The 16953-nt window shown below is 38.2% G+C and overlaps 1 protein-coding gene across 1 annotated transcript in view; it reads left to right on the top strand.

The window, feature by feature from the left end:
• The window catches only part of LOC124622512 (fat-like cadherin-related tumor suppressor homolog), an 883388-nt gene that overhangs the window by 844950 nt on the left and 21485 nt on the right, over positions 1 to 16953 (top strand). The window contains exons 30-38 of the mRNA XM_047148232.1: positions 1492 to 1752; positions 8851 to 9027; positions 9457 to 9696; positions 9793 to 10179; positions 10275 to 10489; positions 11498 to 11635; positions 11757 to 11900; positions 11990 to 12241; positions 12324 to 13167. Coding sequence (XP_047004188.1) covers positions 1492 to 1752; positions 8851 to 9027; positions 9457 to 9696; positions 9793 to 10179; positions 10275 to 10489; positions 11498 to 11635; positions 11757 to 11900; positions 11990 to 12241; positions 12324 to 13167 — 2658 coding nt within the window. The remainder of the gene's footprint in view (positions 1 to 1491; positions 1753 to 8850; positions 9028 to 9456; positions 9697 to 9792; positions 10180 to 10274; positions 10490 to 11497; positions 11636 to 11756; positions 11901 to 11989; positions 12242 to 12323; positions 13168 to 16953) is intronic.

Here is a 16953-nt window from a genome sequence, read left to right on the forward strand (position 1 = left end):
AGACTCAAACTTGGGAACTTCGCCTTTCGTGGGCAAGTGCTCTACCAACTGAGTTACCCAAGCATGACTCACGCCCCGTCCTCACAGCTTTACTTCTGTCAGTACCTCGTCTCCTACCTTCCAAACTTTACAGAAGCTCTCCTGCGAACCTTGCAGAACTAGCACTCCTGAAAGAAAGGATATTGCGGAGACATGGCTTAGCCACAGCCTGTGGGATGTTTCCAGAATGAGAATTTCACTCTGCAGCGGAGTGTGCGCTGATATGAAACTTCCTGGCAGATTAAAACTGTGTGCCAGACCGAGACTCAAACTCAGAACCTTTGCCTTTCATGGGCAAGTGCTCTACCAAATGAGCTACCCAAGCACGACTCATGCACCGTCCTCACAGCTTCATTCTGGAAACATCCCCCCAGGCTGTGGCTAAGCCATGTCTCCACAATATCCTTTCTTTCAGGAGTGCTAGATCTGCAAGGTTCGCAGGAGAGCTTCTGTAAAGTTTGGAAGGTAGGAGATGAAATACTGGAAGAAGTAAAACTGTGAGGACGGGGCGTGAGTCATGCTTGGGTAGCTCAGTTGGTAGAGCACTTGCCCGCGAAAGGCAAAGGTCTCGTGTTTGAGTCTCGGTCCGGCACACAGTTTTAATCTGCCAGGAAGTTTCATATCAGCGCACACTCCGCTGCAGAGGGAAAATCTCATTCTAACAAGCTGTCTATCTGCATGAATGACCACTGCCAAACTGTTCCCAAGATGTATGAATGGCCACAGCCATACTGTTGCCAAGAGACAGTTTGACTAAGTAGTTGCTGAGAGTGCCACCCAACACTGTGTGCTTCACTTCACCACCTGCTTCACAACTGTCTTCCCTGTTTCCACTCCAGTCTCGCATACATGTGTTATCCCTCCCCTCCCCTACTGCTCACCATCCCTTCCCACACCTTTCTATAGTGCCACAATCCAACCCAGCAAAGAGCCTACTCAGTGTGTGGGGCTTCAGCACCTGGAGACAACAGTGGCCAGTTTTTTGGTGTGTGTGTGTGTGTGTGTGTGTGTGTGTGTGTGTGTGTGTGTGTGTATATATGTGTGTTTTTTCCACATCTGAGAATAGCTTAGAGTGCTTTTAAATTCTTTTGATATGCCTGACCACTGCCCAAAGTCACCTCTATTTGGTGAGTAGCAGTCTATTCTTTTTCATAATGTAGATGAGAATAACTGTTATTTATCCTTTGTAGTTGATTTTATTTTATTTTGATTGCAAAAGGTGAGTAATAATTAGTTTTAATTGCAAGGAAAACAATATGAGAATTACTGTTACTTATCCTTCGCAGTTGGTTTTATTTTATTTTGATTGCTAAAGGTGAGTAATAATTAGTTTTAACTGCAAGGAAAACAATATTGGACTACAAGCTGAGGAAGAACACCTAGGAATATTGTCAATGTGGTTATATATAAGGAATAAAGGTTAAAATCAATATGTGGATGCTTTTATTGCAGTGAACGAAGATGCATTACCAGGCACCGTTGTAGTGCAGCTTAGTACAGAGGACAAAGATGCTGATCTATCGACACCTGTGGATTTCTACATTACCAGCGGTGATGCACGATCCCAGTTCCAGATACGCCAAACGGGTGAAGTTTATGTTGCAAAGCCTCTTGACAGAGAGACAGTCAGTAGCTATTTGCTGGATGTTACAGCAACTGATGGAAAGTACATTGCAAAAACAAAAGTCACTGTTGACATATTAGATGCAAATGGTAAATATGTTTCCATAGTTATTGCTAACTCAAAATTAGTGCATGTGCTGTTTACGTGGAGAAACAAAATGTGACAGTGAAACTGATCTACATCTACATACACAATCTTCAGACAACTGTGAAGTGCATGCTAGAGGGTACTTAGCATTGTACTGCATATTAGGGTTTCTTCCCATTCCATTCACATTTGGAGCACAGGAAGAACTGCATGAATGTGTCTGTGCTTGTGGTAATTAGTTTAATCTTGTCTTTGCAACCCCTATGGGGCCAGTACATAAGAGGCTGTTGTGTATTCCTAGGTTCATCACTCTATACTGATTCTTGAATCTTTTCAGTTAGGCTGTCAAGGGATAGTTGATAACTCTATTTCAGATGTCAACCAGTTCAGGATTTTCAGCACTTCCACGACACTCTTCCATTGATTAAACGGGTTCCATTTGTGCTGTCCTTTGTTTCCATTCAGTATCTCCTCTTAGAGTTATTAAATATTTTGTAGGACAGGATTTACCAAATGAAAAGCAAGTGTTTACAGTTCACCTTGTTTTTGGACAGCATTGAGAAAACTATTCAGTTTTTGATGCAGAGCTTTTCTTCATGCTGCTGGAATTTCAGTATTATTATTATTATTATTATTATTATTATTATTTACTGTAATAGCCAATCTCAGAGTCAGGCCATTACTTGCTTGCCTCAAATTCATATGTTCCTTTGGAAAATTCTATTTCCTCCATTCCACACTGCAATCATGACTCGTAAGTCCATCCAGGTTGAGTGTTACTTGAGCATTTGCAATGTTCCTTCAGTACATTCCATTGCAGCTTTTCCGTGCAGGCTCCATCTGGGCAGTTTGCAACACAGTGGTTGAATGTGTTTGTTCTGTCAGTAACAGTTAACAGGGGTAGCTTGCTGAGTGCAGAGTTGTTTCACTGTGCAAGCAGTGCCACAGTTTGAGTGCAGAAGTGGTGACACATATACAGCTCCAGATGTGATAGAATTCTTATAGTCGCACTTTATGCAAATGTCATGTAAAGTACAAAATTGAAGTATAGAAATTTTCATTCAGTTTTCTGTTTATTATATGTGGCTGTCATGAAAAGATAATTATTTGTTGGACATTTGTTTGTAAATATTGAAAGCAAGGAAATTGCTTGGCGTCATACTTGTGTCATGCAGTGTGTGTTGAAGTGACTATGGGTAACCTGAGAAAATATCTAGAGCAAAGGAATCCAACAGTAAGCTTATGAATTCACAGACAAAGTGTTACAGTAATGCAAACTAATTTTCTGGTTACATGTCCCTGCCTTTAAGGAAACTATTAAGTAACAAGCTTTCAGGTAAACTGCCAAATGCCAGTAACTTGCTGCCACGATGTTTCTGCACAGTCTCTCCTGGCAGTCTTTAGGCATACACTAGCAAAAATACACTGAGTTCTCCTGCCTAAAACAATGCTAGTGCATGCATGGTGTCTGCAGTTGTCATTGCATTCGCATTGCTACAGCACATGCATGTCTGCTACAGGTTTGTGCACCACTGTGAGCATTGCCCATCTTCAATGACAAAATTAGCAAACTATGCTGGCTGTAAATTAGTGAATTATGCTGGCTGTGTGGTCTTTTATAACAGGACTCCATGTATTATTTAACTGGTAACTGCCATCCCACTTGATAAAGTCCTCAAACAGTCATACTTCCACTGTCTCATTAATAATAGAGGTCCAAAAGTTTGAAGTGTGGAGATTTTTGATGGAGGACGGAATATCACTTTAAACTTATGTTTCCTTAATACTCTACCTATATTCACAGAAACATTTACAGTGAATGGCAAGTAAGCTCTCATCCTGAAGGCCTTATCCTTTTCATTGTGTGCTATTTGTTTGCTTGTAGTGGTCTCTGTATCTGCTGAGATGAATGTCGATTTTTGAAGAACACAGTTTGGAGATGTTCTAGTTCCACTTGCAATTTGCTGGGATCTGAAATGGTACGGGTTCAGTGAATCCAAGTCTTCAGAATGCTCATGGTTTGTGCCATATGTTGCCTGTAAATCTGAATCTGTATGAGTGTGTTTCGAAATACCAAAAGCCCAAGTGTACCATCATGCTAAGCCTTCTAAAAACAGCAAGCAATCTTCTTCCTTTATGTCTCCTTATTTTATGTTTTAATTTATGGAGTTTAGAAGTAGAAGGAATTCTTGGAGTTTGTTCAAGCCATGAGGTCAAACTATAAAAGTTTTATCACCATATCACCCAAATCCTACTGAGTTGAGTGCCTGTCCTCAAAATCTTCCATAAAAATGTTGGCCACCAGAGAATACAAAGGCCTCCCCATGGGCTGTTGGACCTGCAACACTGATAACTCAGAGCCAAGTGTTAATGAGAAATAGTATAGTAATAATTTCACAATATTGGTTTTCATTAGGAATTTACAGGATCTCAGCTAATGTGTTACATATAATTAATCAGATGTCAATTTTAAATTTAATGTTTCTTTACATACATTTTTCTCATCTTTAAGAGATATTTGTCAATGAAAAGTATAAAATGTGGTTTCAATAGAACATCCAAGAAACCATAGACTACAGTAGGAACTAAAATATCATGAAGCAAAAAAAGAAAATGATAATACAGGACTAGTTCCCAAGGTTAATAATCCTAAAAGCAAAATTAAAATAATATGAAGGCTAGTGCAGCTATTTATAAAGAGCATAATTAACAATCTTAAAAGCAGAAATGCATACAAAATTTGAAAGGCTAGTTCTCATCAGGTAGGAGTGCTACTCATTCATAAATATCAGATGTACTTCCTAAGAGATATCAGGTGGCATTTTGCAATGTTTAGGGAAATAAAACTTATTTTCTCATTACGGTGTGTAAGCGGAGTCTGCCTAAACAAAAGATGCTGTTGGGATGTTTTATGCAATACCTAGTGTCACTAGGAAAGATATTATTATAATTATATGGACAAAGTGCTGTCTAAATTGTAATTTTATGTATTTGACTAATAGAGCACATTGTTTTCATCTGGTGCTATATCTAGTTTAAGGATATTTTTATTGGTAGTGATAAAAAAATGTTAAGAATCTAAATCTAGAGTTACATTATTATTCTGGAATACACATGTAGGTGTTTGATAGAAGGTACAGAAAATCACTTTCAGACAGTTTCTATACTTTTCCACTCTCAGATAGTGTGTGGGAAAAATCGACACCTAGATCTACCAGTCTGAGCTCTGATTTTTCTTATTTTGTCACAATGGTAATTTCTCCCTTTGTTGGTAGCAGTCAGCAAAATGCCATTCATAGGAGAAAGCTGGTGATTGTAATTTTGAAGGAGGTCTCTCTGGAATGAAAAACACATTTGTTTTAATAATAAACATCCCAACTCTCTTAGCATATCCGTGACACTCTCTCACCTATTTCATGATAAAAGTCTTTGCTATCCTCTGTCAATCTTATTTTATAAGGATCCCATACATACAGCAGTACTAAAGAAGAGGATAGACACATGCTTCACTCTTTTACAACAGCAGAAGTGATTCAGTGAGGTAAATGTTTTGTGTAAGTGAAACTATGAGGGTCACTCCAAAAGAAATGCACACTATGTTTGTAAAAATACAGTTTTCATTCTGCTTGTGTGAAAGTTTTACAGTGTATAGATACATCCTTCCCACTTGTTTTCAAATTTAGTTCAACCTATTCCCGTGAGTGGCGCCGTCACAGCATGTCTTCAAGATGGCTGCTACACTTGACATTCATCAGAAGCAACGTGCTGTCATAGAATTCCTGTGCTGTGAAAACGAGACAGTGGGAAACATCCACAAGAGGTTGAGAAAGGTGTATGGAGATGCTGCTGTCAATCGCTGTACACTTAGTCGGTGGGCAAGCAGGTTACATGATGAAAGCGGGCATGGCAATATTGAAGATTGTCCTCGCAGCAGCAGGCCTCGTACTGCACACACGCCGGACAATGTGCAGAGAGTTAATGAATTGGTGACTGCTGACAGACGCATCACAGTGAACGATTTGCCACGCTACATTGGGATAGGGGAAGGAAGTGTTTGCAGAATACTGAAAGTGTTGGCGTTAAAAAAGGTTTGTGCCAGGTGGGTTCCCAGGATTTTGACAGTGGCTCACAAAGAAACAAGAAAAACTGTATGCAACGAACTTTTGGAACAGTACGAGAATGGTGGAGATGAATTTCTTGGAAGAATTGTGACATGTGATGAAACATGGTTCCATCGTTTTTCACCAGAGATGAAGAGGCGATCAATGGAGTGGCATCGTGCAGATTCACCCAAGAAAAAAAAATTTCAAACCACACCTTCTGCTGGAAAAGTTATGGTTATGGTGTTTTTCGATTCCAAAGGACCCTTGCTTGTGGACATCATGCCAAGTGGAACCACCATAAATTCTGATGCATATGTGACAATATTGAAGAAACTTCAAACTCGACTGAGTTGTGTTCGACCACATCGGCAAAAGCAGGATGTTTTGCTGTTGCACAACAATGCACGGCAACATGTCAGTCAAAAACCATGGAAGCAATCACAAAACTTGGATGGACAACATTGAAACACATGCCTTACAGTCCTGACCTGGCTCCATGTGACTATCATCTCTTTGGGAAATGAAAGACTCTCTTCGTGGAACAAAGTTTGAAGATGACGACTCCCTTGTGCACTCTGCCTAACAGTGGCTCCAACAGGTTGGTCCAGAATTTTACAGTGCGGGTATACAGTGCTGGTTACAAGATGGCATAAGGCAGTTGAGAGGGATGGAAATTATGTGGAGAAATGAAAATATTGTTCCTAAAGGATGTATCTACACACTGTAAAACTTTCAAACATGTGGAATAAAGGATGGATTTTTTTAAAAATAGTGTGCATTTCTTTTGGAGTGACCCTCATAAAACTGAAATAGTCTTATTCAAGAATGATGCTTCTGTAATTATGGTTCTTACTGTAAAATACATATCAGTGAAGTGAAACAGCATTCAACAAATGGTAATAAATTTGTGCCGCACATAGTATTACTTGAAAGGTAAGTGTTATAACGTCAAGTTTAACAAATATATTTCAGAACAACACAACACATATATGTCACAGAATAAGTTGACAAGCAAGACATGTGTACACGTTAGCATTCGAATGAGCACTGAGTCCCAGTCTAGTGGCCGCTGCTTGGCTGGCCGCTTAGGTGGCACACCTGCTGCATGGCTGGCAGACAGCGCCGCACGTAGAGGATGCACGTAATTGCGCGGCGGCGCTTTGAATGATCAGCGAGTCACAACAATAAGGTTAACAGTGACTGGAAACCATGAATAGCACCCTAAACTTCTCCAACTTCCACTTATTACTCTGTTTCCAGCAGCTCCCAGAAGAGTTTCCAAATCACAATTAATCGTTATAGTGCAGAAGCACTGCAGCAAATATGTATGAAAAGACTGAGTGCTGAATCACAGTTTGGGAGGTCTTGATGCTCAGTTCCTATTTGAGCTAGGAACTTGGGGTGAAGAGTTTTTGGCTTAGCTCGGACCAGTGGCCATTTGTATTGCCATTCAAACATTTGTCTTACTGTATCTATGTTACAGTATATTAAGCAAGGTGTGAATGGCAAACCAGAGATTTTGTGCAGAAATTGACCACTCAGTTATGTCCCATAAATGTTCGATGAGTGGCCAGATTATTTACTTGAATTCTCCAGAATGCTTTTCAAGCCAATTACAAACAATTGTGGCCTTGGGACATGGCAAATTGTCATCCAGAAGAATTTCATCATTGTTGGAACATAAAGTTTATGAATGACTGCAGATGGTTTCCATTTAGCCAAACATAATCACTTCCAGTCAAAGATGGTTCAGTTGGACCAGAGGACCCAGTATGTTCCATGCAAATGCAGCCCACACCATTAAGGAGCAATGACCAGCTTGCATAGTACCTTGTTGACAAACTTGGATCCATAGATTGATGGAGTCTGCACCATACTTGAAACCCTTGGCCAGCTCATGGTTTTCCTATCATCTAGGATCCAACTGATATGGTCACAAGCCGAGGAGAGGTGCTGCAGGTGATGTCATGCCATTAGCAAAGGCATTTATGTCGATCATCCACTGCCATAACCCATTAACACCAAATTTTGCCACACTGTCCTAGAAGATATATTCGTTGTATGTCCCATATTGATTTCTGCAGTTATTTCACACAATGTTGCTTGTCTGTTAGCACGGATAGCTCTACAAGTGCTGCTACTCTCCACTGTTAAGTGACGGCCATCAGCCATAGCTCTGTCCGTAGTGAGAGATAATTCCTGAAATTTGCTATTCTCAACACAATTGAAATTTGCTATTCTCAGCACATTCAAAATTTGCTATTCTCAGCATGCTCCTAACAGTGTGTATCTCAGAATTTTTAATTCTCTAATGATTTCTGAAATGGAATGTTCCATGTGTGTCGCTCCACTACCTTTCTGGTTCAGAGTCTGTTAATTCCTGTTGTGTGGTCATAATCACATTGGAAACCTTGTCACATGAATCACCCCACTAAAAATGACAGCTTTGGCAATGAACTGCCCCTTTTATACCATATGTACATGGTACTGCCACCAATTGTATGTGTGCATATCACTGTCCTTTGACTTTTGTCTCCTCAGTGTAATTGTGAATTATGCTGTAAGTATATGTCATCATTATTGAGATTTCAAACAACGGAAAATCCAGGATTGAGATTTCTGTTACACAAGGTGGAAGACAGCTTATCAGCCAGCAAAACAGGAACAACTGAAAAAAGACAGGCAGACAGACACACACACACAAATTGCTATAACTTCTTCGCAAAGAATGAAGGGATAGGGAATATGAAGAAAAATCAGATTTTCATTTCAAAAAGCCACTCCAGATTTTTAGTATAGACACAAAAAAACAAAAGGGCAATAGATGTATTAAATAATTTTTTGGATAAAAGCACCCATGACAGTGAGAGTGCTTTTGATTATTCCTTTTTCAGAGTCTGGTAAATAGACATTTATTTTCTGTGTGAAACAGTTGTTTTTCATTTGAAATTTGCCACAGTTATTTACAATATGTACTTCATAAACATAACTTTTCAGATAATCCTCCTTACTGCTTGCGGTACCGATACCATGAGATTCTTTCTGAAGGTGTGCATCCAGGTAGTTATGTTCTTACAGTGCTAGCCACTGACATAGATGAAGAACCAAATGCAAATCTGCGATATTATCTGACTGGAGATGGTTCAGACAAGTTTTCACTTGACAAAGCAGGAGGTAAATATCAAATGTGTAACTGTTTGTTTGACAAATTGATACTATATATTGATCTATGTAGATGTCAGAAATGCAAGCAGTTTATTTTTCCATACATTATTTTAAAAATGAAAGTTTTCAATAAAAGGACTGTCCTTTTATATGCTGCCACCAGCCAAATTGTTGTTTCATTTATTTCTTTCACATATCACATTCTCACACTTCATATTTTTAACAAAAACTGATATTATTTTAACATTCCAGTTTTCCATTTTCAAAATTTAAGTTTTTTCTATATTAAAGTGCATTCTTAAAAATTGTGTTACTAGGTAAACAGAAAATTTGGTATATAATAAAATCTTTTTTCTGTTTTTGAAAACTTATTTTTCCATTATTCAACTTTATTTAAATATCAGAGTTTAATGATTTTCACTACTCTTGTCTCTACAGGTCACCTCAAAACTGCCCAACCCTTAGATCGTGAGGAGCAATCAAAATTTCAATTAACTGCACATGTACAAGATCGGGACCATCCTGACTGGCAGTGTTCTTCTCAGCTGGAAATAATTATATCTGATCTCAATGACAATCCTCCAGAATTCTCCATGGAATCTTACAGTGCAACTCTACCTGAAGATGTTGAGGTTGGCTCCCTTGTAACAAAAGTACATGCAACAGACAGGGACATAGGTAAGCAGATATATTAGGTCACTGATGCTAGCATCATATTTGTTTTATATTTGGTACAAACTGTGTGGGTAATACCTGACTATTAAATCATTTCAGGTATAAATCGGAAAATAAGGTACTCATTTGTAGATTCAGCAGATGGTCATTTCAAAATTGCCTCTGATAGTGGAATTGTGACCTTAGCAAAACCTCTAGATCGTGAAACTAGGGCAATGTACAACTTGTCTGTAAGAGCCACTGACCAAGGAACACCGCAACTCTCAAAAGTGGCTCTTCTCAATGTTCATGTACTTGATATTAATGATAATCCTCCTGAATTTGCATCCAAGTATTATTATGCTGTTGTTCCTGAAATTGATGCAGTTGGAACTGAAATAGTAAGAGTTTTAGCAACATCAAAAGACACAGGAGTTAATGCAGAGATAACTTACTCTATTGTTGGTGGAAATGAACATAAGAAATTTGAAATACATCCAAAAACAGGCACGTAAACATTTATTACAATTTTTTCAGTTATTTCTTGTTGTAAGTATTGCAGATGTTTTAAAAGTAATACTGTCCATGACTCTAAATTTTAGGAGTTATAACTATAGCTGAGCAGCTTGATTATGAGAGAGCCAAAGATTATTTCTTGACTATTCAAGCTATCGATGGAGGTGTACCACCATTAAGCAACCATGCAACTGTTAACATCTCAGTCTTAGACAGCAATGACAATGCTCCAATCTTCAGTCAAGCATCTTTCAGTGCAAGAATCAGAGAGGATGCTCAGATTGGTGACAAAATTTTGCAGGTAAATTTAAATAGTCATGTTACACATTTCCACTCATCTTTTACAATTTTGTGACTTTTATAAGATGTAGGTTCAGTCTCTAGACTATTTAACAAATGTTTGTCACTTAGAATGTTATGCTAAGTAGTTATTATGCCATTAATAACATTTAAATAAAGATAATTGATGTATCCAACAGAAATGTATCTGAAACACAGTTTCATTAGCTTTGATATCTACCATTGTTGAAAAAGTGCTGTTTATACATCTTCAGCAGTTGTCCAAAACATTACTTAATGTATCAGTCACAGCCAGATGCACACGTGTAACCAAATAATCAGTCTCAGAGTAGAGCCTAACAAAGACTGCAACATGTAACAATATCTGACACATGAAATACAGGTTCGGCAGGATACTTGGCTACCGTACATTAAATGTGCTGATGGGTGCTGTTGTGACAGTGTTCTCATAAATAGTGAGTCTGTTCAGCAAGAGCAATGAGCTGTCTTGATTAAAAAGAAATCTACTGTTGGGATCCCATTTTGCACAGTTGTCTCATCTTTTTTGCTGATGGACTTGAGTGTCAGAAGTAGGGCTTGAATAAGAACTGGTAGTTAAGCAGTATGCATCCATAGTTAAATCCCTGAAAAGTAACTTAGATTATTAGAAGAGGGGGTATGATTTCCTCATAAAGTTGTGCCTTTGGTGGTAGGTGGCAGGACTAGCACCTGTGATATAAATTCTCAGCGTATATTGTTGTTGTGAGCCAATGATGAAACATGCGAGGTATCAGTTTATGAATCTAATGTTAGCCACTTATGTAAACAAATCTTCTCCCTTTACCAGATGTAGACAGATATTAGGCACTTCAGGTACTCAGAAACTATGGTGTGGCTACCAGCTTTCAAATAATTAATTATTATTGTGATCATCTCCATTATTATCATCAGTGACATCTCCTTGTATGGGAATAATGATTAATACGATTCTGAAGAACACATGTTACAAACAGTCAACTTTTTCTTTCAGGTGACAGCAAGCGATCTTGACAGTGGTGATAATGGAAAGATATCATATTTCATTGAGAGAGGTGATCGACATAGACAATTCTTCATTGATGAAAAGACAGGGTACATCTCTGTAGCAGCACCTCTTGATCGAGAAATGGTAATAAGAAAGCTAATTTCCCAAATATGGATGTATTACATATAGTAATATAGAATTTACCATATTACCTTTCTGCTTATAATAATAACTTTTTATTATATACTTTGCTCACTGCTTGCAGATTTCTAGCTACGTTCTGGAAGTTAATGCAAAAGACAATGGCCTTCCTGTGATGACTAGTTACGTAATGGTGAATGTTGAAATATCTGATGCCAATGATAATCCACCAGTATTTTCCCAGCCTAATTACACAGCTGTTGTGCAGGTACAACATTCTGTTTGCTACAGCTGGTACTTGCAGCAAGACTATTTTTCGTATTGTTTATGCAATTTCTGTATTTCTACACATTTCAGGAGGATAAACCATTACAATATGCTGTTATTAAATTTTTGGTCACTGATGCTGATGCTGCTCCAAATGCTGCACCATACACGTATGATATACGTTCTGGAAATGAGGGCAATATGTTTGTGTTAGAGCAAGATGGCGTCCTTCGCACTGCTGGTCGTTTCAATCATAAAGTGAAAGACAACTACCTCCTTCATGTACGTGTGTTTGATAATGGAACACCACCTCTTTTCTCAGATACATGGGTTACAATTAAGGTAAGTGCATCATTCATACTTCCAATTTCTGAGGTTTTTGTTGATGACTGTAACAATTTACTATAATTTTCTACAATTGCAGGTTATAGAAGAATCTCAGTACCCTCCATCAATCACACCTCTTGAGGTTTTCATCAACTCCTTTATGGATGAGTTTCCAGGAGGTACAATAGGCCAAATTCATGCCTCAGACCAGGACCAATATGATACCTTATCCTTCAACCTTGTGAAAACGACTTCGAACTCTGGTGTACAGAACCCAACATCACAGCTTTTTGAAATAGAACATAACAATGGGACACTCGTGGCTCTACCTGGTCTAGATGTTGGTGATTACCACATTAATGTATCTGTTACAGATGGAAAGTTTACATCATATGCTACTGTCAGAGTATCTGTCGACCTTGTGTCAGAAGAAATGTTATCAAACGCAGTAATTGTAAGATTCCGTAATGTTAGCCCTTTGGAGTTTGTTTTGAGTCATCGGAGAGGTTTTGTTCGTGCAGTGAGGAATGCACTGAGTGCAAGACTTAAGGATGTTGTAATTATCAGTGTGCAACCATCTGATGAAACTGCATCTAAGAGAAGACGTATAACTCGTCACACTAACCCAAGTTCTGATCTGGACGTGCTGTTTGCTGTTCGCAAATCACAACCAATGAGTCCTGTTACAGGCTTTCATTCATCAAACACTATTCGCAAAGCAATAACTGATCACCTTGAGGAACTAGAATCTTCAGCAAATCTTGTTGTGGAAGAAATAGTAAGAGACAAATGTGTTGCAAACTTTTGCACATATGGAGAGTGTGAAGATCAAATTATATTGGATGCATCCAATCTTACACCCATCTCAACAGATGTTACTAGTTTTGTCTCCCCTCATCATCAGCATAAAGTTCACTGTAATTGCAGAGAAGGATATTCAGGTAAATATGATTTCATATTTTCAATACAAGACTACACTTTAAACTTTGTTTTCATTTCCAGTATACCAATGTTTCATTTACTATTCAGGTTATGAGAGAATTATAAAAAAGCAGTTATTCTGTGAATTTTTTATTCAAATTATTTAACTAAATGTTAACATAATTAACAAATAATTAACAAAAGGGTAATGTTGCAAGTATATTTCACTCATAAATACGAAACACTGCCTACAAAATAAGCAGAACGGAAGCAATTTCTCTGTACAAATGGCATTGATGTCCCATGTAGCCAGTCAGTAGTGTTACTTTTGAATGTATCACAAGTTCATTAATTTGATATTTAGAGTAACATCAAATGTGTTACAGACAAGCAACTGTTAATTTCTTTAAAATAATATTAGTCTCCAAAACTGAAATTTCTAATTGCCGTAACAGAAAAACACAAAATCAATCAGTGGATTGCATTTTGTACAAAGCTTTTTGTAGATGTTCAAGAAGGGATGATTTGATTCATAACTCTGTACTGATAGACATAAAAAGTAATTTTGGTAAACAAATAGTCTGGCTACAGAATTACTTAAAAGACTGTTCGTGCTGTGGTGATGCTCTCACATTATTTCCAGTCACAAATTTTGAGCTAGAGACATGATTAAATAGGTATCTGTAAAAAGCATTTCTGGTATTTCTTTTACCATTTTAATTAAATCTTGCTTTCTAAATGTAATCATTATTTTGCAATTCTATCTTCACAGTTAATTTATCTGTTGTAAAATTTTGGGTAAAATACAAAGTATGGAAAGAGAACTAATCAGAAATCAATGTTGATGAGGTTGTATTGGTTTTTGGAACAGGGAAATAGGACCTAGGTCAAAGGGTTTAGTACATCATCTGCCAAAGTGATACCAAATTAGGAAAATTTGCACCAGGCTATGAACTTCATGGCTTTTTTTTTGAAAAATGTGAGATCAAAGATGTGTGTTGTAGGGGCATATCCTATCTTCTCAGAAAGAGTTATATGAATGGGAGAGGGATCCAGTTGTATGGGTTATGAAGCAGCCATTGATGTCATCATTAGAAACATATTCTACCATTGGATTACTGTATAGAAGACAGATTCTAGTGTGGAAGTGTTAAGAGCTATCAAATTGTAGTTACTGTTGGTTAATGATTGGTTTAAAATGACTCCCAGTTTATATAGATCCCTCAGACAGATGGGAACCAACATACTGGAGTGAAGATGACTAGTGTAATGGATAAGAGAGAAAGTGTTGAGGCTGTGGAGGACTGTATCTTGGTCTTTGGTCCACATTGTGAAGATACCTTCAGTAAATCTGAATCAGATGACCATTTTAAAATGTTATGTTCTTAGGCAGGATTCATCCAAGTGTCGTATCCACATGAGCATGCCATGTATGTGGCCACAGGAAGTGCTGTGGATCAGTTTGTGTGTTTTCCCTCCAAACACAGTTGTGGGTGAGGATATAATTTTTCACACAAGTAAGAAAAGAAATGCTGGGGTTAGTGTGGCAGGACACTGGGATAGGTAGTGTTTGATAGCGACAAGGTGCTCGACTCAGGGATGTTGGTGGATGATGTGTTGTCAGCAGGCGTAGGCAGAAAACCTGGTGTTAAAGAGGTTGTAACTATAGAGAGGAGATGGAAGAAGTTGTTGTCATCTTTAATGTTGAAAGATAGCCTGTTAGAAGCGGGTTGGTATCGTTGTTTGATGGATACAGACATCCTTTCAGAGACAGAATAATAACTTGCTACAGTGACACATCTAGGATGGTTAGATGTGTGAATTTTGGGAAGCATGAGGAGTTGGGTACATAGGCAGTGAGGAAAAAGTGGATTCCAATTATAGGCTCTGGGATTGTTAGATCCATTGCAGAGCACCAGAAAGATGCTGAAAAACCTGACCTGGCACTCATGAAGATTGATGCTAATATCACACAAAAGCCTACTTGCAAAATTTCAGGAACCAATATTACATGAGGAATCTAGGGATTTGTGTAGCCCCCCAAGTATCACTCCCATAGTGACCATGAAGACAAAATTAGATTCATTACAGTGTGTGCATTGGCATTTACCCAATCATGTCCTCCATACATGATTGGAACAGGAAGAAGTCCTAACGCATGTTACTCTGCCGTACACATCACAGTGGTTTGCAGAGTATAAATGTATATGTAGAGTTAGATAATTATTTGTATGTATGCAGGCAATGTGTGAAGCCTTCAATGACTACTGTAGTAGAATGTTGTCAAATGATCTTTCACAAAACCCAAAAAAATTCTGGTCGTATGTAAAGGCTGTGAGTGGCACCAAAGTTAGTGTCCAGTCCCTAGAGAATTGAGACAGGAACTGAAATTTAGGATAGCAAAGCATAATTTAAAATGCTTATTATGTCTTCAAATGTTTCTGTACAGAGGAAAACCCAAGAGAGTTGCCCCAATGTAATCCTCAAGATGAGTGAAATAAGTATTAGTGTGAATGGTATTGAGAAACAGCAGAAATCATTAAAACTGAATAAAGTGCCAGGCCCAGAAGGAATCACTATCAGATTCAGTACTGAATTTGCAGCTGAGTTAGCCCCCCTTCTAACTATAATCTATCATAGATCTCTCAAACAAAAAACTGTGCCCAGTAGTTCGAAGAAAGCACAGGTCAGACCCTTCTGCAACGAGGGTAGTAGAAGTGATCCACAAAACTACCATCCGATATCCTTTACATCGATTTGTTGTGAAATCTCAGAAAATATTCTGAGCTCAAACATAATGTCGTATCTTGAACATAATGACCTCCATGCCATGCAGCAGCATGGATTCTGAAAATACTGATCATTTGAAACCCAAACATCAATCATTTGAAAACCAATTCACACTTTAGTCACATGACGGACTGAAAGATTTGCATCCAGGTAGTCAGGTAGATGCAGTATTTCTTGATTTTGGAAAAGCATTTGACTTGGTACCACACCAATGCTAATTGCCAAAAGTTTGATCAATGGGGTATCAAGCGAAATTTTTAACTGGACTGAGAACTTTTTGGTTTGGATGATGCAGCATGTTATCCTAGGTGGAGAGTCATTGTCAGATGTAGAAGTAACTTCGTGTTTGCCACAGGGAACTGTGTTGGAACCCTTGCTATTCATGTTGTATATTAATCACCTTGTGGACAATATTAATACTGGAATTTCCTGGCAGATTAAATCTGTGTGCCGGACCGAGACTCGAACTCGGGATCTTTGCCTTTCATGTGCAAGTGCACTACTGTCTGAGCTACCCAAGCACAACTCACAACCCGTCCTCAAAGCTTTAATTCTGCTAGTACTTCGTCTTCTACCTTCTAAACTTCATAGAAGCTGACCTACAGACATTACAGAACTATCACTCCTGGAAGAAAGGATATTGTGGAGACATGAGAAGCCACAGCCTGGGGTATGTTTCCAGAATGAAAATGGAATATTAATAGTGTGGACAATATTAATAGTAACCTCAGACTTATTCAGATCTTGATAAGATTTAAAAGTGGTGCAAAGATTGACAACTTGTGTCAAATGTTCAGAAATGTAAAACTGTGCACATCACAAAATAAAATGTAGTACTCTATGGCTATAAAAATCAGTGAGTCACAGTTGGAATTGGCCAACTCATACAAATACCTTAGTAAGACTTTGTAGTGATATGAAATGGAATGGTCGCATAGGCTCAGTCATGGGTAAAGCACGAGCTAGACTTTGGTTTATGGTAGAATACTGGGGAAGAGCAATCAGTCTACAAAGGA

Source organism: Schistocerca americana, chromosome 7 (assembly GCF_021461395.2).
Source record: "Schistocerca americana isolate TAMUIC-IGC-003095 chromosome 7, iqSchAmer2.1, whole genome shotgun sequence".
Taxonomy (NCBI): domain Eukaryota; kingdom Metazoa; phylum Arthropoda; class Insecta; order Orthoptera; family Acrididae; genus Schistocerca; species Schistocerca americana.